Below are 27,192 nucleotides of genomic sequence, written 5' to 3'. Positions count from 1 at the left end.
CAGGCTTTGCCTCACCACTGCAGTGCCTGACTGGACACTGGCAGCAAAAACTGTGGAGGGAGCTCAGAGGCAGAGCCCCACTGCAGAAGATGAAAGAGGTGCCCTGCCACCATCTTGAAAATGGGACAGGAAAGTGCTCTGACTTGCTAACCATGGAGCAAAACATGTGATCTCTGTGACCAGTGGATCAACTATTCGGGGGATGACCATGACACAGAGGGAGTATCCTAGAAGTACAAACTTTGGAGTTTCCTGAGGAGTGCTGAGTCTCAGGTGCCCCACCCCCTACTCTGATCTACCCACAGGACAAAGGGTATGGCCAGAAAAAGATGAGGAAGAACTCCAAAGAGATCAGGGAACAAATCCAGAGCCTGGATCAGGGAAGCATAGAGGTCAGAGCAAATATCAGAAGTGAAAGCCTCTCTCACTGACACTAAATAACAGAACTAAAGAGAAAAGAAAGAGATCTGTCACAAATGAGGAAAAGCCAACGGAAGACCACTGGTAATTTCAAGTGCAACAAAGAGAAAACTCCTAAAAAATATTGGACCTCAGAGCCCAAACAATGGAAGTCACCAACAACTTACCCCAGAATACAACAGGGATCAGGAAATGGATGGAAAAAGTGAGCAAGACTCAAGAAAGACAAGATGCAACACTGAAAAAGCTTGTAACAGAGATTTTGTACATAAAAAATTTCATCCAGGAAATAAATAACAAGATGACAAGCATGGAAAACACAATCAATCAAGCAGAGGAAAGAATCTCCGAATTGAAGACCAGTACATGGAATTAACCTGATCTGTAGAAAACATAGAAAGAAGACTCAAAAAAGAAAGAATAAAGCCTATAAGAAATGTGTGATTATATCAAGAGGCTGAACCTATGCCTGATTGGTATCCCAAACAAGAAAGGGAAATGGAGAACACCTTGGAGCAAGTATTCCAGGAGATTATCTAAGAAAAAAATTTCCCCATCTCACTAGATGTGACCAGTCAAACACAAGAGATACAGAGAACCCCCACAAGACATCAAATAAGAAGACCAACCCCTAGACACATAGTAACTTGCCTACACAAAATAGACACAAAAGAAAAACTCCTAAAGGCAGTAAGAGAGAAAGGATAGAGTACCTAACAGGGAAAATCAATCAGAATAGCAGCTTGCCTATTGGCAGAAATACTACAAGCAAGAAGGAACTGGAGCCCAATATTCAACATCCTCATAGATAAACAATTTCAACCAAGAATTTCCTACCCAGCCAGGCTCAGCTTCATCAGCTATGGAGAATTAAAATGCTTCCCAGACATCCAATCCTTAAGAGATTATGCAGCTTCCAGATCAGCTCTACAGGAGACACTTCAAAAGGTATTAAGCACAGAAGAAAGAAAAAAAAGAATGACTACACACTTCCCAAGAGCACAGAATCAACAGAGAATTCATTGCAACAGTAAATTTGCAAAAACACACATACATCAACCCCAAAACTAAAAGAAAACAAGCAAACAAACAAAGAAAAACTTTATAAGAACCTCATGGCAGAAATAAAACCATCACATTTCAATAATCAGCCTGAATATACATGGACTCAATGGTCCACTGAAAAGACACAGAATGGCAACCTGGATAAGAAACCATGACCCAATTATTTGCTGCATCCAGGAAATTCGTCTCACCACAAAGGACGCATACAAACTCAAAGTTAGAGGATTAAAAATGAACTTCCAGGCAAATGCATCACAAAAGAAGATAGGAGTCACAATCTTAATATCAGACAAAATCACCTTTAAGCTATCAAAAATTTTAAAAGGTACAAAAGGACACTACATAATGATAAAAGGTTCAATCCATCAACAAGAAATATCTAGTCTAAACATATATGCACCCAATACTGGAGCACCAGCATTTATAAAGAAACAACAAAGCAAATTAAAAAAAGATATTGTTCTGACACTATTATAGCTGGGGACTTGAATACCCCACTAAGAGCCCTAGATAGATCATCGAGGCAAAAAATCAAAAAGGAGATCAAGAACCTCAACTTGATGCTTGACCGAATAGACTATATAGATACCTACAGAATATTCCACCCAACAACCACAGAATATACATTCTACTCACCACCTCATGGAATGTACTTCAAGATCGATCACATCCTTTGCCATAAATGAAACATAAACAAATTTCATAAGGTTGAAATATTGCCATGCACCTTCTCAAACCACAGTGGAATAAAAATAAATAGCATCACCAATAAAACTTCCCCAAAGTCCACAAAGACATGGACACTAAACAGCATGATACTGAATAACTACTGGGTCAACACCAAAATCAAAACAGAAATTAAAAGATTCCTGGAAACAAATGAAAATGAAGAAGCATCTTACCAAAATCTCTTGGATGCCATGAAAATAGTTCTAAGAGGGGAAATTATATCTCCATGAACACATATCAAGAAAATGGAAACATCACAAGTTGAGAGCCTAACAAATCACCTAAGGGAGCTGGAAAGACAAGACCACCAAAACCCTAACTTTAGCAGAAGAATACAGATCACCAAAGTAAGAGTCTAAATACAGGATATAGAAGACAAAAATACCATAGAAAACATCAACAAATCAAAAAGCTGGTTCTTTGAAAGAATTAATAAGATCAATGGACCTCTAGCCAGAATGACAAAGAAAAAGAGAGAAGAAGCCCAAATAAACACAGTCAGAAATGGAAAAGATAAAATCACAACTGATCTCGAAGAAGTACAGAAGATTATCAGAGATTACTAAGCACATCTGTATAGAAACAAACTTGATAACCTAAATGAAATGGAGGACTTTCTGACATCACACAACCTCCCAAGGTGGAAACAAGAAGACATTGTGCCTCTAAATAGACCAAGAACAACCCAGGAAATTGGCTGTGACATAAGAAAACTACCTACAAAAATAAAGCCCTGGACTGGAGGCCTTCCAACAGAATTCTACAAAACATACAAGGAGGAGCTGATACCAATCCTATTGAAAGTATTCCAGGCAATTGAGAAAGATGGAATTCTCAACAACACATTTTACAAAGCTAACATCACACTGATACCCAAACCAGGTAAAGAACCAGCAAAAAAAGAGAACTACAGGCCAATATCCCTTATGAACATAGATGCAAAAATCCTCAACAAGATTCTAGCAAATTGGATCCAACGTCACATCTCAAATTTCATCCCCCATGACCAAGGAGGCTTCATCCCTAGGATGCAGGCCTGGTTCAATTCACAAGACCATAAATGTCATTAAATACATCAACAGATGTAAAAACAAGAACCACATGATTATATCATTAGATGCAGAAAAAGCTTTTGATAAAATCCAGCATCCTTTCTTGATCAAACACCTAGGTATAGAAGGGACATACCTCAAAATAGTAAGTGCCATCTACGATAAACTCACAGCTACATATTGCTAAATGGACAGAAACTGGAAACATTTCTCCTGAAAACCAAAGCAAGACAAGGCTGCTCAGTCTCACCCCTCTTGTTCAACATTGTGTTAGAAATCCTAGCTAGAGCAATTAGACAAGAGAAGGAAATCAGGGGTATCCAAAAAGGAAAAGAGGAAGTTAAGTTATCCCTCTTTGCTTACAATATGATCCTATACCTCGAAAATCCAAGAGAATATGTTAAGAACCTGCTTGCACTGATAAAGGACTTTGGCAAAGTCTCAGGGTACAAAATAAATGTGCGAAAGACAGTTGCATTCTTATACACCAACAAAAAGCAGGCGGAGAACCAAATAAAAAGCACAATCCCATTCATAATAGCCACACACACACAAAAATGAAAAATAAAATACCTCAGCATCTTCCTCACCAGAGAAGTGAAAGACCTTTACAATGAGAACTACAAAACACTGCTCAAAGAAATCCAAGAAAACACAAATAAATGGAAAAATATTTCACGTTCATGGATAGGAAGAATCAACATTTTAAAGATGTCCATCTTGCCAAAGACAATCTACAGATTCAATACAATACCCATTAAATTATCAACATCATTCTTCTCAGACCCGGAAATGACAATACAGAAATTAATATGGAAACATAAATGACCACATGTAGCCAAAACAATCCTTAGCAAAAGAAACAAAGCAGGAGGCATCACACTTTCAGACTTCAAACTTTACTATAACGCTACAATAATCAAAACAGCCTGGTATTGGTACAAGAACAGACATACAGACCTATGGAACAGGATAGAGATTCTGAAAGTAAAATCTCAATTTCTCAACCAAATCATCTTTGACAAAGCCTCCACCAAAAACCACTAAGGAGAGAGGAACCTATTCAGTAAATGTTGCTGGGAAAACAGGTTGATCACATGGAGAAGATTGAAACAGGACCCTACCTATAACCATACCCCAAAATCAACTCTAAATGGATAAAGACTTTAATGTAAAACTTCAAACTATAAGAATCTTAGAAAATGCAGAAGACACCCTTATGGAAATTAGAACTGGCAACCAATTCCTGATAAAACCCCAAGTGCCCATGCCATAAGAGAGAAGATAGACAAGTGGGACCTCATCAAACTGAAAAGTTCCTCCAAAGCAAAAGAAACCATCAAAAGAGTGGGGAGACAGCCCACAGAATGAGAAGAATATTTGCCAACTGTATATTTTGACAAAGGCCTAACATCTAGGATCTACCAGGAACTCAAATGTGCCAAAGTAAAAAAACAAAACAGCCCCATCAAAAGTGGGAAAAATACATGAATAGACACTTCTCAGAAGAAGAAATGTTGGCAGCTAACAGACACATGAAAAAGTGCTCAGCCTCACTAATCATCAGAGAAATGCAAATCAAAACCACATTGAGATACCACCTAACCCCAGTAAGAATGCCCATCATTAATAAAACAAACAACAGATGCTGGCGCAGATGCAGAGAAATGTTATGCAACCTTTTTGGAAAACAGTGTGGCGATTTCTGAAAGAACTAGAAATGGACTTTCCATATGACCCATCAGTTCTCTTGTTGGGAATATACCTGGAAGAACTCAAATCATTCTACCAAAGAGATACCTGCACATGTATGTTTATTGCAGCACTATTCACAATAGCAAAAACATGGAACCAACCATGCTACCCATTGAAACTGGCCTGCCCCCCCAAATATATATATATATATTTGGTATATATGGTACATGTATATATGTACATATATATATATGGTACATATACACAATAGAGTATTACACAGCCATAAAGAAGGACAAACATATGGGCTTTGCAGCAACTTGAACAAATTTGGAGTCTATCACACTCAGTGATCTATCACAGAAACAAAAAACAGAGTACCATATATTCTCACTCCTAAGCAAACCTTGAACAATTACCATAATACTAAAAAAATAAAAAAAGGGGACTGGCAGTAGTGGGAAACTACCAGGGGATGGGGGGTGGGATTGGCAGTTGAGGGAAACTGCTAAGGGAGGGAAGAGTACACCTCATCAGCAAGGGTAACTGCATAATGAACATTTGTATACCTAACTCTGAATTGTACCCCACATCTTTAAAATAAAAAATTTAAAGAAAGAAAGACAATAAATGAAATGTACATTATAAGCTTTATTTAAAACCAAGCAAAGATTGTTACCAGTTAACGTTAATATTTATTCTTTAGTTTTTAATAATATAAATTTTTATAAAACAAATGAATTATGAGAAAAATTCTGTAACATTTAATCTTATGCTGTCTTTTGTTTCCTCCTAATTAGGGACAACGAGGTGCTCATGGTATGCCTGGAAAACCTGGACCGATGGTAAGTTATATTACTTTCATATTAATTAATTAATTCATTTTTCCATTCATAAACATTTACAGGGCACTCACTGTGTTTCAGACACTTGGAGTAAAAAAGATGATAAACACACAGAACTTGTCTTCAAGACGGTTCTATTGAAGAAGAGAGATCTGTTAATTAGTATTCTTGTGTAATACTCTTGCTGACTATGGCAACATAGAGGAGGAAGTACCTAGGCCTACAGTGGAAGATGGATGCAAAGGAAGACTTAAAAAGGAGCAACTTTCAAGCCAAGTCTTGAAAGATAAGTATACTAAATGGGCAAGAATATAGCATAGTCCATAGGATGGATACATGAAAACCCATGTGAGCACAGAAAATGCTAGGAAGGTGAATTTTAATTGGAAGCCAGGTGTTATATCATAAAGGCAACATTTACCATGATAAAAGGTTTTTGAGCTTTTTTCCTAAAGTAGTTAATGGGAGACCATTCAGGTGTTTTAAACATACGAACATGACCAGAAAGATCATCTGCTGGTAATGCAACAGATGAGCTAAAGATGGCTACGACTAAAGGATGAGTTTGAATATTATTGACTTAAATCCAGAGAGAAATTATAGAGACGTGAGCTAAAGTTCACATTATGGTAACAGGCAGACTACTTATCAATGCGCTAAGAAACTTAGCTGTCTGGTTTAAGGCGTCTAATGGATACTTTATTTGAGATTAGAAATACAGGGAGATGAACAGGCTACTGCTTGTGGGTTTGAATTTAGGATGGGAAGAGATATGTTCCATTTTGTGATTGGATATGCCAGAGTGCAGTTCAGGATGAAAATTGGAATTGCAAACGTAGATTGGAAATTTTTAACATGCAGGCAATAAATAATCCACGGGAGTAAAAGTGTAACATGAAATGAAAAACAGCGACATTTCAAGATGTGCTAATATTTTGTGTATTGTTCTTTTTATGCCCAGTATTGACAAGGTTGTTGTATTTTGCTCTAGCGTTGCACGATTTCTCCAATTATGAAACTATAACTCTCATTTAAAGATGAAATCTAAGCATTTATTTAGCTACTAGTAGTAAGTTACAAAGGCAAAATTCTGCAGGTTGACAAATTTCTAGTATATGACTCACCTTGTTTCTGTTTCTCTTACTTGCAATAGTTCTCCCATTTTTCTAACCCCAGTTGCTCTTAATTATCTGCTGTATTTCCCAGAAGCATCTAATCTTTAGAGGTGACTCAGAAATCAATTCTACTGGTTCCATAGTATCATCAATAATGATTTTGCTCTAAGACAAAAAGTAGTTTTATAATATATGAATGTATTTACAAATATTTTCCATAGCCATTTTTTCCCTAAAGAATTTTATAGTAATTGAGCACAAAGTTATGAATGGAAATGCTCTTAACTAAGTAGCTCATGGAACAATCTTATCTTGTAGAAAACAGCAAAAGTTGAGTCAATCTCCACAATGCAAATTGTGCTAATAAAACACCAAGGAAAGAAAATCTTAAGGGAGAAAAAGAGTGTTGTAGAGAATATTCATAATTAACATGGGCCAATATTGAAAAAAAAAGTAAAGCTATTCATTTTTCCCATATGCCAAAAGTAAAATAGAATTATAGCAATTGAAGTTATATGCCCCAAGGATCTTTTTTCTTTTGTTGCTCATAAAGAGGAAACAAAATGTAGGATAAAAAAAAGAAGTATACTTTGAACATGCTTTTATTATTTCAAAACTGATTAAATAAAATACAATCCTCAAAGAAGTAGGTAACCTAGAATGAAATCTCTTTTATACATATCATTTCTTTTAATTCTAGCCTTTAGATTTTTAAATTAATGGTTTAAATGCTTTGCATGTGTTCCCAAATGTAGACTACTGTAAATATCTATTTATTATTGCCTTAAAAAGAAAATCACTGTAAAACAGTCAAATGATTCCTTTTTTTTTTTTTAATTTATCGATGTTTTTAATTTTGATATTGTGGGGTACCAGTCAGATGATTCTTAAGCATCATTATCATAAAATGAAGTTCTAGATTTTGGTAAAAAATGTAACTTTCTAAAAACAATCTTTATTACTTGGTTAACACAAAGAAAGTACATCTCTCAAGAGGTAATTGTTTCAAACAATTTGCTTTTATGACTGACTTAATCTCATATGCTATAACTGGTTAACCCAATTATCACATTTAATAACATTGGATATATTTTTTAGCACTACTTTAGATCAATGTTGAAGGGTACTTCTAATAAAATTGCACTATTATCTTTGTGATCGTGAAGTACAAAGCAAATTATTCTTGTGTTATATGTCAAAATACAAAATGATGCCAAAAGATAAAAATGTCCTAATTAAATACATGTCTGATTACTTTTCTGGTTTCTTTTAATAGGGTCCTCTTGGGATACCTGGCTCTTCTGGTTTTCCAGGAAATCCTGGAATGAAGGTAAGATGTTAATACATAGTATTTAACTCTCCTTGATTACATGAGTCCCAAAGTAAAGAATGACATTTCATTAACTGAAGAGTATGGAAGTTACTCTTAACGAAGGAAAGGGCCTAGAGTATGTTCATTGTCCACTGTGATAGGGAAAAAAGTAAACAAAAAATGAAATTACCTATGTAATGTGCAATTAAAGGAGAATGACTTATAATCAGATGACTATAATATCAAAGAATCTGTTGTGTTAGGACTCTAATGCCAGACAATTGAAACAGCTCCAAGGAATAAGTGCATTAAACTGAGTTGGAACCTGTTCTTAGATAAAGCGTATGGGTGTAAAAAACAAAAGAATGTTCTAAACAATAGGAGGTTAAAATAAATCAGAGCTTGTAGAAAGGCTGCTCTTTCACGCAATGCTGGCCATCCCTTTGCACCCACCCCTCACCAATTCTACACAGCTGTTAAAGGAGTGGACAGGTAGGAGATTTGGCTTTCCATATGGGAAGGGATTAAAGTATTCTGCTGGGATGATTTACATTTGTAGTGAGTCACAGTGTGTTTTTTCTCTCAGCTCTTTGAGATAAATTCAATGAGTGCAGTAGGAGAATATTAAGATTATATTAGCTAAACTAGTGAATTAATTCAGAACACTGATTTCAAACTTTAAAAAACACATTTGATTACTGCCCCACATCCAGTTTCCCTCTGGCAATAGTATTTTCTTCATCTTGAAGAAGAGATTAACTCAGAAAATTCTACTGTACAAAGGTGACTGTGGCCACAGGCAGTCACTTGACCTCTCTAAAGCTTGTTTTCTCAGGAAATTTTGTTGAGGATTAAGTGAGATAATCTATGTAAATCCTTAGCATAGCTCCTGATGCAGAGGACATCTTCAATATAGGTTCATGTTTATTATTTGTAGTGCTACTCAAATTGGATTTAATCATAGAAACAAATCCTAAATTAAACAGGTTTGTAGCTGGCATTAAAACTCTTTGAAATGTGAGCAGCATGAAATCAAATTATCCCTCTGCTACTTTGAAACCATGTCTTAAGTCATGTGAAATGGTGCTTTCACTGAGAACTCAATGTGAACTCAAGTGGTGGGATCTTCTTGGGTCCCCTTCTGAATTTGATCTGCTTCCTGAGGTCCTAATCTCACTTCTACTGATTCTTGCTCAAAACTCCACATATGCCCCAATCAAAATATGAAAAATCCCTTTCCTCTTAATGTGAGACACTTCACTCCCAAACTGAGTTTGGGTTAGAGAATTTTGGTTAGAAAATTAAGGAAGGAATACTCGCAAAGCCTAGTACTACGAATTAGCAGCATGGGGTTTTTCGTCTAACTGTGGTTTCCAGTTAAATCTCTTTGCCATTCATAGTTTATACAACCCTTCACCCTAGACACTTCCTTCTTCTCCTGGGTTTTTGTAGGACTGGTTGTTGGCTACTGAAAGCCACTTAATAAAACTCAAACATTTAGTGAAACTGTTTCTGTTAGAAATTTTCTGTCTTTGCTTCCCTGCCTTTTCCTCATCACAAAATTTTTGGGTTTTTTTTTTTTTTTTTAACCAGAATTCTATTCTTCCAGTAAGGTTCTACCATGGTCTCTGGCTCTCTGGATGAAGAATAAACTTCCACATCCAGTTCTACGCACTTCAATACCGATGAGCCTTCTATTGTTTAGAATTTTAGTTTTCTAGGTCTCTCTAGGATTAGATCCATGTAGTTACGTAATAAGCCAGATAAAATACAGCAACCAAATTGTTTGAATTTCAGATAAACAAATAATACATTTTTAGTATAAATATGTCCCAAATGTTGCTTGGGAAAAATATATACTAAAAGTGATTTTTTAAAAAAATGTGAATTAAAACTCAGTTAAGCATCCTGCATTTGGATTAAATAGACAAACTCACTATCTTTGCTTGGAATAAAGACAGATGTTAGGTTACCTGGACCACTTAACTGTGCTTTTTAAAAATTATTTTAAAATTCCTGTCTGGTAGAATGCGGTGGCTCAAGCCTATAATACTAGCACTTTGGGAGGCAAAGATGGGTGGATTGCTTGAGCCCAAGAGACTGAGATTAGTCTGGACAACATAGTGAAACCTCACCTCTACAAAAAGCAAACAAAAAAACAAGCAAATAGACAAATAAACAAATTGTCTGGGAATGGTGGCATACGCCTAGTCCCAGCTACTCAAGATGCTAAGAGGAAAGGATCACTTGAGTCCAGGGAGTGGAGGCTGCTATGAACCATGATGATGCCACTGTATTCCACTTGGTGACAGAGTGAGACCTCCAACACACACACACACACACACACACACACACACACACACACACACACGCAAAATCCTATCAAATAAGTTTTTTTTTTTAAATTCAAAAATAGGTGGGGTTTTGCTTATATATTGTCAAAAGTTGTTAAGACATTTGTAAGCTCCAATGTTTTCCACTTTTCTGAATAAATGTTTTCTTGAAGGTTAATGGAATTGAGTTTTTATAAGTTAAAGTATGTTTTATACTAAGAAATATAATTTGCAATATTTCTTATGTAGCAAGGAAACTCTCTTGTTCGGTAAGAATGGTATACAATTTTATATGAACTGCTTTCGCAGTGAGTCTCACAAATTTGAAAAACTATTGTATGAATCTTACAGCATTTTAGCTGATATGGGTTGTTTTAGAAACATTAGGAAATAACTTGCTGTATGCTCTGATGATTGCCTCAAGCTTTAATTGTTGCAGTGCATCGCTAGACTTAAAGACGGTCTCTGCAGATTAGACACAACTTCTGCAAGCACAGTGAATCTCTCTCATTTTATTTGTGTGGTTTACAGAGTCTCAATGTACTTCTGCTATTTCCATTTATACAAAAATGGGTTTGAAAACCTGAATATTTATAAGAACATATTAAACGTAAATTGTAGGTATAAAATTATCTACTCTAGTTCTTTGAGTAATTTGGTGTGCCTGTTGTAGAAATCTCCCTAGTTTTTTTGTTATAAATCTAGATTCTCTTAAATATTAAATATATAATAAGTAAAACATTCTGATGGATGTGGTTTTAAAAAAAATCCAGATTTTGTGGGAATTCAGAGGGAAAACATAAGCGAACCTGACAGATGTATAGCACTTTTATTACTAGAGATTGGGATATGGAGAATATTCCTAGTGAAGAGGCCACCAGCATCATCCTATAAGAAGGAGGTGGGCAACCTTAAACTAGGTTGGCATGCTTCCTGATAAACCTCTTGGTTCTCTTAGCCCCTTTAAATGTTTTGGGTTTAAATGTTTGGGTTTAAATGTTGGGTTTAAAATGTAAAACTCCAAATAGGCGGTCAACTTTGTACAATGTCACTCTAGGATTTTTCTCAAATTAACCTATCCCTTTGCACCCTTTTAGGGGGAAGCAGGTCCTACTGGGGCACGAGGCCCTGAAGGTCCTCAGGGACAGAGAGGTGAAACTGGGCCGCCGGGTCCAGTTGGCTCTCAAGGTCTTCCTGTAAGTTCCTAGCACATCTGAGGACTAGACATATGTCTAACCCAGAAAGCTAGATATATTTTACAACATCAGAACAAATGCAACTTATTTTTTACTGATACATAATACTAGTACATGTTTATGTGGGACATGTCATATTTTGATGTATGCATATGATATGCAATGATCAGGTCAGGGTATTTATAATATTTATTACCTCAAGTTTTATTTCTATGTGTTGGAAACTTTTAAAATCTTCTCTTCTAGCTATTTTGAATTACACAATTTTCTATACTCTCTTTGAATTCTGAATGAATGTGAAAAAACTAATGAAAAAACACATTTTCCTGTCAACTCTGCATGTTTTGCCTATTTTATGTAAAAGAGAATAAGCTAAAGACATGAGTTTTATGACATAAGGGTGGCTAATTATAAACAATTACCTCCTCTTGAAAGATGCCTGGATTGCTGAGTACTGTCCTATATGTGCCTAAATATAGCTTAATACTTTGTAAACTTTTGTGTACCTTTTAGGGTGCAATAGGAACTGATGGTACGCCTGGTGCCAAAGGCCCAACGGTGAGTACGGCATTTATGCCACGTGAAGTTCAAATAGATGTGATCCTTGAGATGTTGATTCTAGACTGCTACCTATGCCTCTGCTCATCACATCACTTTTGCTCTCTGATAGGGCTCTCCAGGTACTTCTGGCCCTCCTGGCTTGGCAGGACCACCTGGATCTCCAGGACCTCAGGGTAGCACTGGACCTCAGGGAATTAGAGGCCAATCGGTAAAGTCCTTTGAAAAAACTATCATCTTTTAAAATATAATCCAACTAAGAGTGCCAAGAGTAATAACATGTAATGCTATGCAAAGAAGCATAGATAATGTGATTTATCCAAATGAGGGAATGAAGACAGAAGTTTTTATAAAGCAAAGCCAAAAGATAATGTACAGTTTAGATGTTAAATTCTAAGTGGAGCATTATTACAGTATGTTAAATTTTAGTGCTCTTTTATTTAAAAATAATAAAGTAATAACTTTATGGTCCACTTCATATAGTTTATGAATAGTTAAATAATATATGTTATGGAAATATTTTGCAAACCAGTGTGAGGAAATATGGAGGTTTAACAGGGATTTATAATGCCAATTGGGCTAAAAATTGGTTCAATAGCTATTTCTTGAGAGTTATTCTTGAAGAGTTGTTTCAATTCATATTGAATGAGTTTACTTATTTTGCAGCAATTATTTATTAGCAAAAATATTTTGATGAACCCATAAGAAATAAACACATTGAGAAATTGTGCTTATATAGCTTTTAGCTTGGCATATAAGAATACGTATTCAAACACATATTTTAGATTCTGTTCCAAGTAATGTGGTCACACTGATAAATCCTTTATAAGTGTCAGTGACAGAATTGTTAAAAAAATAAAAAAAGAACATTGCTGATATGTCACATTTGATTTTACCATGTTCTGAATTTAGCAATCTGATTCCTGCAACATAAACTACAACTGGTGTTTAAAGACAGAAACACACAAAACCCCAGAGTACTTTATAGATGAAATGCCCTATTTGAAATTGCCAAATTCTCAATAAATAGAACATAATTACACAATTATTTTGATTCTGGGTGAACAAATCTATATCCTGAAATACAGCCTAAGTAGATTTATCTGGAGAAGTTGTCATTGTTATTTCTAATTTTAATCATCAAATTGAACATAATTGAATAATTCTAGTTATTCTACTAAATAATACAAAAACAATTTAAAAAATAAATCTTTTTACGACTACTATGAAATAAACCACTACCGAATTATATTGAATGTTATTAAAATGTACACACATTCAACAAAATTTGAAAATTTAAAAAAGGTGTTCAATCAGTAAGATTTAATACAGACTCAACTGCAGATAATTTTTAAGGCTTATTTATCGTGATTAATTAGGGCAGTTTGGATTGACTAAATGTCCAAGTTTTTACAACTATCAATATTTTTGTTTTAGGGTGATCCGGGAGTTCCAGGTTTCAAAGGAGAGGCTGGCCCAAAAGGGGAACCAGTAAGACTTTGTTATTTTTTTAAAAGATAAGAACACAAATATTATTTACTATACTTTTTAAAGTAACAGCAATGATAATTACAATAGCTTGGGATGAAAATAGTTTGTTTCATATACTCTAAGATCTGTGACTGACTTCATTGAATGAGTCTTCCAACTATAAATCCCTTGTCGAATGGAATTTTCTGGTAACTGTCCTTTTGTTTTTAACAGGGGCCCCATGGTATTCAGGGCCCAATAGGCCCACCTGGTGAAGAAGGCAAAAGAGGTCCCCGAGGTGATCCTGGAACAGTTGGTCCTCCAGGACCAGTCGGAGAAAGGGTAAAATTTGAACAATAAAATACATTCTTATAGTTGTGGGGAATTATATGAGTAAGTTTTGGAATAGTAAGGAAAACTGGAACCGTTGAGAGAAATACTTCCAGTTGCCTCGCACAGCTCAGTACAGTCATCAGCAAGCAAAATGAGGCAACTGTTCAATCATTCTTCATTCATTAATTCAACAAACATTGACTGAATCACTACTCTATGCCAGTTTGAGCTACTTGTGTTTGAGATGCATTTGTGAATGTCTATGGTCCTGGTCCACAGTGGGGAGGTGAACAATAAACAAGACAACAGGTAAATAAAAACATATTTATGCATTTTAATAAGTGTCACATAAATTTTAAAATAATAGGGTGACATGTTGGAGGGTAACTATGAGTTTATGGTAGTGGTGTAATGTCTGATTAGTTGACTAGGAAATAGGGTGTTCTGAGAAGATAGCATTTTAGCTGAGACCTGAAGATGAGCATGAGCCAGGAAGATAATTAGCAGAGGAAAAAGCAAATGCAAAGCCAGAAGGCCAGAAAGGACATGGTGATTTTAAAGAGCAGAGGAGATGGAGTTTAATAAAATGAGTCTGAAAAGAATAATAATCTCACTTCTGTGTAGAGCTTCGGAGAAAGCAAAGGACTTCACACACAAGCCATCATTAACGCATGTTATTATTAACATTTGATTGCTGTCGATGGGGCCTTTGCCTCTCCTAGCTATATGTCAGTTTTTCTTTGTTTAATTTTACAAGAAATTGTTAAGAGTATTTCTTGATTTGAAGAATTATTTGGGTCAGTACTTATACATTCTTCAAATTTTAAATGTATTCCATCTTGTTAGATTTTTTTCATATGCATATTTATTGCTGTGTTGGCTTGAAACTTTGCAGTGCTAAAAATAAAAATTAGCTATTCAGTATTATAAAAATATCAACAAAAATTAAGAATCTTATGTTGGTCCTTGTAGGGTGCCCCTGGCAATCGTGGTTTTCCAGGGTCTGATGGTTTACCTGGACCAAAGGTAAGATTACCCATTAATGTTGACACGCATGTGGGTGGTGCTCCAGAAAATGACCTTTTTCAGCATGGCGATATAGCTGTGGCTCATGTGGATTCAGACCCAGAAGGGAGGTGAACCTAGATCTTAGACCTAACCTTAAGTGTGTAATCTTTGCATTAAGAAGTGTAGGGGGCCAGGTGTGGTAGCTCACACCTATAATCCCAGCTTTATGAGAGGCCAAGGCAGGAGAATCACTTGAACCTAGAAGCTTGAGACTAGCTTGGGCAGCATAGCAAGACCTTGCCTCTACGGAAAATCAAAAAATTAGCTGGGTGTGGTGGTGTAAACCAGTAGTTTCAGATACTTTGAGATGGTGAGGTGGAAGATCTCCTGAGCCCAGGATGTCAAGGCTGCAGTGAGCCATGATCGTGCCACTACACTCCAGCCTGGCAAGAGGTAGACACTGACTCAAAAAAAAGGAGAGGGAGAGAGAGAGAGAGAAGAGAAGAGAAGAGAAGAGAAGAGAGGAGAGAAGCAGAGAGAAGAAGAGAGGAGAAGAGAGGAGAAGAGAGGAGAAGAGAGGAGGAGGAGGAGGAGAGGAGAAGAGGAAGAGGAAGAGGAAGGAGGAGGAGGAGGAGGAGGAGGAGAAGAAAGAAGGATGATAGTTGCAGGAACATGGAAACTTGTTTTCAGATGTTTCAATGTATAGTCCTTTAGTTGGGAATTTAGACTCTTTATATTCTGTTTTTCTTAAATCTAAATTATTGGAATGAGGCCATAAATACAACTTTAATTAATTAATGGTTAAAAACTACTGTTATTCAAGGAATCCAAATTAGAACAAAATGTGAGTGACATTGTTTTCAAATAAGTCCTTGTAGCTTCTTAGACAAAATATTTGTATGTTAAATTAGAGCCCTGTTTTGTAAAACAAGAATTTTGTTTGTGCTTGCTCTTGTTTCCCTGTATTCTTTCTTCCTTCTGACAAGCCTACTTTGTTTGGCAGGGTGCTCAAGGAGAGCGGGGTCCTGTGGGTTCTTCAGGACCCAAAGGAGGCCAGGGGGACCCAGGACGTCCAGGAGAACCTGGGCTTCCAGGTGCTCGGGTAAGAACACAGATGTTGTTTGCTACGTCAACTTAGAAAAATGCTCCCGAGCATTCACTGAAGGTTTAATTTGCTTTCACAACTTGGAACATTTCTTAGTTTTTGTGGTTTTGACCTGATTAATTATTTTTTAAATACTGATTTATGTCTGTCATATATAAAAATACAGTAACTTCTAGTCTCTCTTTCTCAAAGGAGTATGTATTAATAGTTTTATATGTTTGCTAGCTTTTGTAATTTCTCTTTACTAACTAGCAAGTAAACAAAAACTCTTGGCAAAGAATTTCTGGTTTGAAAATTTATTTGAACTATGGAATTGGCCTTCAGTTGTCAATAATGCAACACTATTTTTACTCTTTATAATCTTTAATTTCAGATCAGCAACACACTAACAGTTGCTTTTCATTTTCAGGGTCTGACAGGAAATCCTGGTGTTCAAGGTCCTGAAGGAAAACTTGGACCTTTGGTAAGTAATTGAAATTAAAGTCCACCACCACTAGTATTTTTCAATAGACATGCAACTTACGTGATATTTATTTGAAGTTAATGTTTTTTTTTTTATCATGTTGATACTGACCATGCTTTCATATTTTAAATGCTGCTGGAAACAAATTCTTAGGAACTGTGTATTTTTACGTTGATCAAAATATCTATCAAATTTTATTGAAATCATTGTTTGAGATTTTAGTTGCTTTCCTGACATTGTGAAACAGTTTAAATGATATATATATTTAATATTAGTGAACTATGTCTATTAGTAGTATTCTTATTTCTTGATATCCTTCTGATTCTATAAGACATACGTGGGTATGAATTTTTATAGTTTATATATTCTAAGATAGTCCCTTATCCTGCGGTGTGAAATAGAGGTCCTGAATTTTCTTTTTTCTTTTTTTTTGAGTCGGAGTCTCACTCTGTCGCCCAGATTGGAGTGCAGTGGCCACTCCCGGCCACCGCAGCCTCGACCTGCTGGGCTCCGGCGATCCTTCCGCCTCAGCCTTCAGAGTAGCCGGAATTACAGGCGCGCGCTACCACGCCCGGCTGGTTTTTGGATTTATGGTAGAGATGAGGTCTCGCCTGCCCAGGCGGGTCGCGAACCCGCGGGCTCAGGCAATCCACTCACCTCAGCCTCCCAAAGGCGCGCGATTACAGGCTGAGCCACCGAGCCCGGCGAGGTCCTGAATTTTCATTTTCAAAACCAGAGTAAATGAAAGAAGAGAGAAAGATTTCTCTCATTAACTTGCAGGTGTCAGGAAACGTGACAAGGAAGCTTATATATACAATAAAAATAAAATCAGTGTTCTAAATACTCAAAATACTTCAGTGTTTTTTAAAACAAAACAATCCAACTGTTCTGATGCATTACGACAAAAATGTAGGATAATTTAAAATTTATATAACATTATAGTAAGCACAGGCAAGTGACAATTTGGGTGATGCAATACTTAGAAAGAACTTATGTGAAACTTACATGGCTCCCAATTCCATAGGGTGCTCCAGGGGAGGATGGTCGTCCAGGACCTCCAGGCTCCATAGGAATCAGAGGGCAGCCCGGGAGTATGGGTCTTCCGGGCCCCAAAGGTAGCAGTGTGAGTACCCTGTATGATGTGTTTGCCATCTCCTTGTGATCCCCCTTTAAAACAGTTATGTTTTTGGCACATTGATTGAATTTTAGAATAGCTTCATTTTTTCTTTAGGGTGACCCTGGAAAACCTGGAGAAGCCGGAAATGCTGGTGTTCCTGGGCAAAGGGTAAATATACATTTTCTGCTAAATAATATATATTATATTGCATCTTATTACTATAATATATTACTTATATATTAAATATGTTTCATATGTTTCACATTAACATTAATAGATTATTAATACAATATTTATCATATTTAAGATTTAGTATGAATCTTTCATATATGTATATATATATGAAACTGTCCAAATTCTCATGGCCTCACCTCACAAATTATCTCTATGTGATACTAGGGAGCTCCTGGAAAAGATGGTGAAGTTGGTCCTTCTGGTCCTGTGGGCCCCCCGGTACGTGGTCTTTTAACAAGAATGTATATACATTGCATTTTTAAATGATATTTGTTCCAGACTTATTACCAAGTTTCAGGGAAAGTGAATAATAATGTATAAGATTGAAGAATCTCAGTTGTCTTTTCTTTTGATTCCTGTCATGTGTTGTCTTTTGCCTTTTAAAATATAATGATTGGTCTTTTCATTTTAAGCCTCTTTAAACGTCTAATGGCAAAGATCTCATTGTCTTTATATGCTATAATCAAAGAGTATTATAGCTGAGAAAAATAGTGTTTTACCGATAAATATTTTGTAGTGTATTTTATTTATTAAGGCACTGAATTATACCTACCTTCTTTGAATAGTATATCTTATACAAATTTATTTAAGCTAATTTTTGAGGAGATAAAAGGAATAATATTTATCATTTGAGGTTATTTATAAATCATCCAAGGATTTAAAAATTAAGTGTTTATCAAATATTTTGGCATTTTTATTTGTTTTGGGGTGGAGTAGTTTAAATAGCTCTCTAAAATGGCAGCTCTGTTTTTAGTCATTCTAGTTGTGAAATCTTAATACTTCTTATGATACTTAGAAATAAACTACAATAGAAATATTACCCTTTTAGATTAGATCTACAAAAGTAGTGGGCTTTTTTGTATTTAGTTCATCCAATTTCACCATAATTTTTATGGTTGGCTCCAGACATTTTGTGTTTGCATCAAAAAATAAATACATATCATCAGTTGCTTTACTGCCTTTAGGAGATGTTTTCTCACCTGCAGAGATTTCAAACAATATCATTAGGTGACTTTTACTATTAGTTTATTACCTGACCAAACTGAAAAACCCACGATTGAAAGAAATGTCAACACTTCTAGATGTAAAGTTCGGAGTGTATTCATGATTTTCTTTCCTTCACGACAGGGTCTAGCTGGAGAAAGAGGAGAACAGGGGCCCCCAGGCCCCACTGGCTTCCAGGTAGACATGAATTCAGTTTTCTACTTCTTCTTTCACTGACTAACATGCTTTTATAAACTATAAAAAGATTTGATTACACGATGTGAAATTCCACAATTTTCAAAGAAGTCATCCCTCTCTTAGTTAAGATGGATATTTGTATAAAATCAAATTTTTTTCCCAAAGAAAATGAAAACTTCTCCCCCAAAACTGATCAAAACTATTAACAAACCAAATTAAAAATAATAAAAAGATGTTAGGAATAAAATGCTTTGGATATCTCAACAAAGTTTATTCATCTATTTTAATAATCTGGTTTTATTGGCACAGGGACTAAAATATTTTATTGAACAGATTTTCATGGTTTATCTATATATATTGAGATGTACATTATTTAGTAGAAGAAATAATCATAATTTGTGAAAAAACTTTCAGAACTGACTTTCAATTATATTCTAGCTATCTAAAATATTGTTCTCAGACCATAGAAACTCTATAAATAGAAGAACTTCCTGTTGTTGTTCTCTTTATTGCTAAGTGGTGTGCCAATTAAAATCTAACCCTATAAATGTGATTAGCTGTGGTTTTTAGAAGTAGTTTGTTTCATGTTTCTGAGCAATATCTTTTGCTTAAACTTTTGCTTAACTTGTTTGAACAAATATTTTGCTTGAAAATATTGTCTTGGAGACTCCATGAATTATAAAAGGTAAACTGTTAGTACTGGTAGCCTATTAAATTTTCACAGACATTTATTGTCCTACTTCTGTTTTAGGGGCTTCCTGGTCCTCCAGGGCCTCCGGGGGAAGGTGGAAAGCCAGGTGATCAGGTAAGTGTTTAAATAATAATAATAATAATAATAATAATAATAGCAACATACTTCAAATTCTTGGCTCATAATATCATTTAAAATGTGTGAGCCTCTGTTCTGGATTTCTTTGATCTTCAAAACAACCCTATGTCCTATTATGTCTATTTTATAGATGAGGAAAATTAAGGATACAGTAACTTTACCAGTCTCACACAGCTGATATGACTTGAACCCAGGATATCTGCTTCCCAAGGCTGTGTTCTTAATAACTAAATATCTTTCCATAATGATAGAGGTTTACCAGAATATTTATGTATAGATACTAACCATTTTATTTCTGTCTTTTTTTTTAAATCAATATTTTTAAATTTTAATATTGTGGGGTACAGTTAAGGGTTAGGTATACAGATATGCTTCATTCAGGCATCCTTGTTGATAAGGGGTGTCTCCCCGTCCCCTGATAGATGTTGGCTACAGTTAATCCCACTGCCCTCCCCTCCCCATAGTTTCCCACCACTGTCAATTCTTTTCTTATAGTATTTACGATAGATGTTCAAGGTCCACTATATGAGTGAGAACATGTGATACTCAAATCTTTGTTTCTGTGAGAGATCACTCAGTATTATAGGCTCTAGTTCCATCCAGGTTGCTACGAAATTCACAATTTTGTTCTTTTTCATGGCTGCATAGTATTCCATCATGTATATGTACCACATTTTGTTAATCCAGTCCTCTTTTGATGGACAGAATGGTTGCTTCCAGGTTCTTGCTATTGTGAACAATGCTGCGATAAATATGTGTGTAGGTATCTTTTTTATAGAGTGATTTGAGTTCTTCAGGGTATATTCCCAGTAGGGGGATTACGGGGTCGTATGGGAGGTCGACACTTACAGTTTTTAGGAAACACCATACTGTTTTCCACAGAGGTTGCACTAGTTTGCACTCCCACCAACAGTGTAGAAGTGTTCCCTTTTCACCACACCCTCTCCAGCAACTGTTATTTTTTGAGTTATTGATAATTGCCCTTCTGACTGGAGTTAGGTGTTATCTCAGTGTGGTTTTGATTTGCATTTCCTTGATGATTAGTGTGGTTGAACATTTCTTCATGGGTCTATTGGCTGCTCAGATGTCTTCCTTTGAGAAGTGTCTGTTCATATCTTTTGCCCACTTTAAAATGGGGTTGTTTGTTTTTTTTCTTTTCAGCACGTTTGAGTTCCTTGTAGATCCAAGATGTTAAGCCTTTGTCAGACCTGGAGTTGGCAAATACTTTTTCCCAGTCTGTGGGCTGTCTCCCTGCTCTCTTGATGGTTTCTTTGGCTTTGCAGAAGCTTGTCAGTTTAATGAGGTCCCACTTGCCTATCTTATCTCTTATGGCCTGTGGGTTTTGGGTTTTGTTCAGGAATTGGATGCCAGTTCCAATTTCCATAAGGGTGTGTCCTGCATTTTCTAAGGTTCTTATGGTTTGAGGTTTTACATTTAGGTCTCTGATCCATTTAGAGTTCATTTTTGTGAATGGAGATAGATAGGGGGCTTATTTGAGTCTTCTGCATGCAGTCAGCCAGTTTTCCCAGCACCTTTTACTGAATAGGTTCTCCTCTCCCCAGTGGCAGGTGATGGAGGCTTTGTTGAAGATGAATTGGTTGAGAAATTGAGGTTTTGCTTCTGGAATCTCAATTCTATTCCATTGGTCTATATGCCTGTTCCTGTACCAATACCAAGCTGTTTTGATGATTGTAGCTTTATAGTAAAGTTTGAAGTCTGGTAGTGTGATACCTCCTGCTTTGTTTTTTTTTTTCTTGCTGAGGATTGTTCTGGCTATTCTTGGTCATTTGTGTTTCCATATGAATTCCTGTATTGTTTTTTCTATCTCTGAGAAGAATATTGCTGGTAGTTTGATGGGTATTGCATTAAATTTGTAGATTGCCTTGGGTAGAACGGACATCTTTATAATTTTGATTCTTCCAATCCATGAGCAGGGATATTTTTCCACTTGTTTGTGTCATCCTTGATTTCTTTGAGCAGTGTTTTATAGTTTTCATTATAAAGGTCTTTCACATTTCTGGTTAGGAAAATGCCAAGGTATTTCATTTTTTTTGTGGCTATTGTGAATGGGATTGTGTTTTTTATTTGGGTTTCTGTTTGTTTATTATTGGTGTAAAGAAATGTGATTGTCTTTTGCACATTTATTTTATACCCTGAGACTTTGCCAAAGTCCTTTATCAGTGCAAGGAGGCTTTTGACAGATTCTCTTGGGTTTTCAAGGCACACAATCATGTCGTCAGCAAAGAGGGATAACTTGACTTCCTCTTTTCCTATTTGGATACCCCTGATCACCTTCTCTTTTCTGATTACTCTAGCTAGGACTTCCAATACTATATTGAACAGGAGGGGAGAGAGTGGGCATCCTTGTCTTGTTCCAGTTTTCAGGGAAACGGTTCCAATTTTTGTCTGTTTAGGAGTATGCTAGCTGTGGGTTTCTCGTAGATGGTTTTTACTATTTTGAGGTATGTTTCATGTATGCTTAGGTGTTCTAGGGTTTTTATCAGGAAGGGGTGCTGGATTTTATCATAGCCTTTTCTGCATCTAATGATGTAATCATGTGGTTTTTGTTTTGATGTCTGTTAATGTATTTAATTACATTTATTGTCTTGCGAATGTTGAACCAGTCTTGCGTTCCAGGGATGAAGCCTACTTGGTCATGATGGATGATTTTTGAGATGTGTTGTTGAGTCCGGTTTTGCTAGGATCTTGTTGAAATTTTGGCATCCATGTTCATCAAAGATATTGGCCTGTAGTTCTCTTTCTTTGTTGGGTCTTTACCTGGCTTGGGTATCAATGTGATGTTAGCTTTATAGAATGATTTGGGGAGGGTTCCATCTTTCGTAATCACCTGGAATACTTTCAGCAGGATTGGTATAAGCTCCTCCTTAAATGTCTTACAGAATTCTGCTGGAAAGCCATCTGGTCCAGGGCTTTTTTTTGCAGGTAGTTTTCTTATTACATAGTCAATTTCCTTGATAGTTATTGGTCTATTTAGGGTCTCGATTTCTTCTTGTTTCAACCTAGGCAGGTTGTGTGATATCAGAAAGTCTTCCATTTCCTTAAGGTTTTCCAGTTTGTTTCCATACAAGTGTACATAGTAGTCTCTAATGATCTTTTGTATTTCTTCAGGGTCAGATGTGACTTCATCTTTTGTGTTCCTGATTATATTTATTTGGACATTTTCTCTTTTTTTGGGTCAGTCTAGCTAAGGGACCATCGATCTTGTTTATCCTTTCAAAGAACCAGCTTTTTGTTTCATTGATTTTTTTGTATTATCTTTTTTGTCTTCTATGTCCCAGATTTGGGCTTTTATTTTGGTGATATGGATTCTTCTGCTGCAGTTAGGGTTTTGGTGGTCTTGCTTTTCCAGCTTCCTAAGGTGACTTGTTATGTTGTTGATTTGTGTTCCTTCCATTTTCTTCATGTGCGTTTGTAGGGATATGAATTCCCCTCTTACTCCAGCTTTCATGGCATCCCAGAGATTTTGGTAAGATGTCTCTTCATTTTCATTTGTTTCCAGGTATCTTTTAATCTCTGTTTTGATTTCATTGTTGACCCAGGAGTTGTTTAGCATCATACTGTTTAGTGGCTATGTCTTTGTGGGTTTGGGGAGAAGCCTGTTGGTGTTGATGTTTATTTTTATTCCACTGTGGTCTGAGAAGGCATGACAAAATTTTGATCTTTTGAAATTTGTTTATGCTTGATTTATGGCCAAGGATGTGGTCGATCTTAGAGTATGTTCCATGTGGTACTGAGTAGAATGTATATTCTGTGGTCATTGGGTGGAGTGTTCTATAGGTATCAATGAATTCCATTTGGTCAAGAGTCACATTTAGGTTCTGAATCTCATTGCTGATATTTTTGTCCTAATGATCTGTTTAGGTAAATGAGTGGGGTATTAAAGTCCCCAGTTATGTTGGTGTTAGAGTCAATATCTTTCTTTAGTTTTCCTAGAAGCTGCTTTATGAAAGTTGGCACTCCTATGTTGGGTGCATATATGTTTAGGATAGATATTTCTTATTGATGGAGTGAACCTTTTATCATTATGTAGTGGCCTTCTGTATCTTTTAAAATTTTTGATAGTTTAAATGGTATTTTGTCTGAAATTAGGATCACAACTCCTCCTTTCTTCTGTGTTCCATTAGCCTGAAAATTTGTTTCCCATCCTCTTACTTTGAGTCTGTGTGTGTCTTTTCTAGTGAGATGGGTCTCTTAAAGGCAGTATATTGTTGCCTGGTGATATTTTATCAATTTTGCCATTCTATGTCTTTTTAGTGGTGCATTTAGTTCATTCACATTCAGGCTAATTATTGAAATGTGAAAGTTCATCCCTATCATAGAGTTCTTATAGAGTTGTTGTTCTTCCACTTGGTTTTTTGTCTTTCTTTTGGTTTTGAGGTTGGTTCATGTGTTTTATTTTTTTTCCTGTACTCTTGTGAAGAACGTTGTTCTTTTTTCCTTTTCTTCTGTGTTTAGTACTTTCTTAAGCGTTTAATGTAGAGGTGGTCTGGTGGCAACGTAAGTTCTTAGGGATTGGATATCTGGGAAAAATTTTAATTCTTTCTCGCTGATGAAGCTTAGCTTGGCTGGGTGGGTTATTCTTGGCTTAAATTGTTTATCTTTTAGGACTTTGAAATAGGGCTCCAAGCTCTCCTAGCCTGCAGAATTTCTGTAGATAAATCTGCTGCTATTCTTATTGGTCTTCCATGGTAGGTGATCTGGCCTTTTTCTCTTGCTGCCCTTAGGATTTTTTCTTTTATACCTACTTTGTTTAGGTGAATTATTATGTGTCTGGGAGTTGGTCTTCTCAGTTGTTATCTTGCAGGGGTTCCCTGAATCTCTGGTGTGTGAATTTTTAGGTCACTGATAAGATGAGGGAAGTTTTCTTCAATAATCTCATGGAATGTTTGTTCCAAGGTGGTTTCTGTTTTTCTTTCTATTTCAGGATGGCAATTACTCTTAGGTTCTTTCTCTTGAAGTAATTGCCCATCTCTTGAAGGGTTTGTTCTGTCTTTTTAAGCTTGTTTTCTGTGTTTTTAACAGTTTGGGTTAGTTCTATATTTTGGTCCCCAAGCTCTGAGATTCTTTCTTCTGCTTGGTTAATTCTGCTTTCCATGCTTATCAGTTTGTTATTTATTTCATTCACAATATTCTTTATTACTGTTATCTCAGTTATCAACTCCTTCCTAGTTTCTTCTTGTCTCTCCTCAATTCTTTTTAATCTCTCCATTAATGCCTTGATATCTAGGCTTGTAGTTTGAGACCAGTCATTCTGGGGGCTCTTCATTGTTTGCATTCCAAAGTCAGTTTGCTCAGTATCTGCACTCCCAGGGGTCTGGGAGAGACCCATATTCTTCTTTTGGTTTTTCTTCATTTGTGTAGATTTCTCTCTCTCTCCCCCTTTCCCTTCCCTTCTTTAATTCTGTTTTTCAGGGAAGGTGGGGTTGCTTTTGCTTCACTTGTGCAGTCTCCTGTTCTTTCTTATGAGGGTCCTCTGGCTTTGTTCACTTTTGAGGCTGGAGTGTGGGCTGGGGGCTGCACTTTTTTCAGTTTTGAGGTTTAATTGAGGGGGAAGCTGTGATTCAGAATCAATCTGCAGATCCCAGTATCCACCAACAGGTGTATGGGCACACTGGAACCCATTTCCCACTGCCTTACAATATGTCTGTACAACGGGATATAGGATTGGTCCCTGTAACAAAAGGAGGTTCAAAAGGGGAAAATAATGGAGGAAGTGGCGGTCAATAGGAAGTTAGAAAGAGAGAAGAGTGAGAGGGAAAACAGCCATACATACCAACCAAAAGGTGAAAAAGAGACACAAGGCCAGAGAGAAGTGAAAAAGACACACAAGCAAAATTCCCTCAAGCATACTGGTAACCACACAAAGACAGTCCAATAAAATTCTGCCTTTTGATGCGTTTTCCCCAACACAAACAGATAGGCTAAGTCAAAAAGCAAACAAAAGTGAGCAAAACAAACAGTCAAAATGATAAAAACAAAAGTCAAAATAAGAAATCAGACTAGCTCTGGAATCTTTCCTGAGTGTCTAAAGTCTCTTCAGCTCTGATCTCCAGTCTTTCCCCTTTGCTTTCATGGCAGGCAGCTACATTTATTCACAGCTTTGGTTTATTCTTTTAGCCTGCTGCCTGAGAGGTCTGCGATGCTGAGTTGCCTGCATCTGATTCAGCGTAGGGGAGGGGATTTGTCTCCTGTTTAGCGACATTACCTTAGGAACCATGGTGGAGGCTGCTCGTAGGTGGGTGGGACAATGCAAATCTCTGCCTGGAAAATGGCCGAGGTGGGCAGCTCCTCCTTCACTGATCCTTTCTCTCTGCTCGTCTGGGTTCCTGGGTGATCCACTATGATGGGCTGTGGTGGCGTGCAAGACACTGGGGATCAGCTGCACAGCTGGGTGCTGGATCCAGTGTGCCACCAGCTGGCTGGGGTGGAGGCAGTAGCCGGGAGTTCCCTCCTCTGGAGTTAAGAGTGACTGATCAGCACCTCCTTAAGATATGCTGTTTCCTTAAAGAAGCATGGGGTCGTATGCTGGGTGCCTCAGCCAGGGTGGGTCCAGAGCTCCAAAAGGCAGGTGGTGAGCAGTGAGAGTGGCTTTGGGACCCTCACAGGGTACTTCAGCCAGAAATGGAGCTGGTATCTCTGAGGGGAGGGTGCCTAGAGCCTCCCTGGGTGACTGGCAGCTTGGCGCTGGGGAGGGAGCCGAGATTCCCATGCAGTGGGCCAGGGCCATGTATAGTGGAGCAGCAGCAGCTGGGGGCCACAATATCCAGCCCTGTGTGGGACCAAGGGTCCTGGGGCCTTGGACTGGTACAGTTGGCGGTGGGCGGGGGGGTGGGGGAAGGAAAGTAAGAGTCTTTTTGGGAACTCATGTTCAGAGATTCTCACAATTCCACCTGTGCTGTCGCCATCTTACCGGAACCATCATTTCTGTCATTTTAATGGCACATAGATTTCTTTATTTTATTTAATTTTGAGTGATTCATTTGTTCATTTAACCACTCAGTTAGTATTTGCTGAACAGTCTGTGTGCTTGACTCTGATACGCACTGGCCCTACCAGCTAAACAAGGTGGATAAGGGCCTTTTCATTAGAGGAGAGTATAGTAGGAAATAG

At 36.8% G+C, this 27,192-nt stretch overlaps 1 protein-coding gene across 2 annotated transcripts in view; it reads left to right on the top strand.

Moving 5' to 3' along the window:
- COL5A2 (collagen type V alpha 2 chain) overlaps window positions 1-27,192 on the top strand; it is a 156,948-nt gene that overhangs the window by 102,053 nt on the left and 27,703 nt on the right. For both annotated transcript variants that reach the window (XM_008062664.2, XM_021714804.1), the window contains exons 17-31: window positions 5,762-5,806; window positions 8,198-8,251; window positions 11,664-11,762; window positions 12,276-12,320; window positions 12,433-12,531; window positions 13,758-13,811; window positions 14,025-14,132; window positions 15,096-15,149; window positions 16,135-16,233; window positions 16,646-16,699; window positions 17,724-17,822; window positions 17,931-17,984; window positions 18,216-18,269; window positions 19,179-19,232; window positions 19,984-20,037. In XM_008062664.2, the coding sequence (XP_008060855.1) occupies window positions 5,762-5,806; window positions 8,198-8,251; window positions 11,664-11,762; window positions 12,276-12,320; window positions 12,433-12,531; window positions 13,758-13,811; window positions 14,025-14,132; window positions 15,096-15,149; window positions 16,135-16,233; window positions 16,646-16,699; window positions 17,724-17,822; window positions 17,931-17,984; window positions 18,216-18,269; window positions 19,179-19,232; window positions 19,984-20,037 (1,026 nt within the window). The remainder of the gene's footprint in view (window positions 1-5,761; window positions 5,807-8,197; window positions 8,252-11,663; window positions 11,763-12,275; window positions 12,321-12,432; window positions 12,532-13,757; window positions 13,812-14,024; window positions 14,133-15,095; window positions 15,150-16,134; window positions 16,234-16,645; window positions 16,700-17,723; window positions 17,823-17,930; window positions 17,985-18,215; window positions 18,270-19,178; window positions 19,233-19,983; window positions 20,038-27,192) is intronic.

Source organism: Carlito syrichta, unplaced genomic scaffold (assembly GCF_000164805.1).
Source record: "Carlito syrichta isolate Samal-C Ts95f unplaced genomic scaffold, Tarsius_syrichta-2.0.1 Scaffold305791, whole genome shotgun sequence".
Lineage (NCBI taxonomy): Eukaryota > Metazoa > Chordata > Mammalia > Primates > Tarsiidae > Carlito > Carlito syrichta.
The sequence above is the reverse complement of the archived record's forward strand: the minus strand, read 5'-3'. Positions and strand labels throughout refer to the sequence as shown.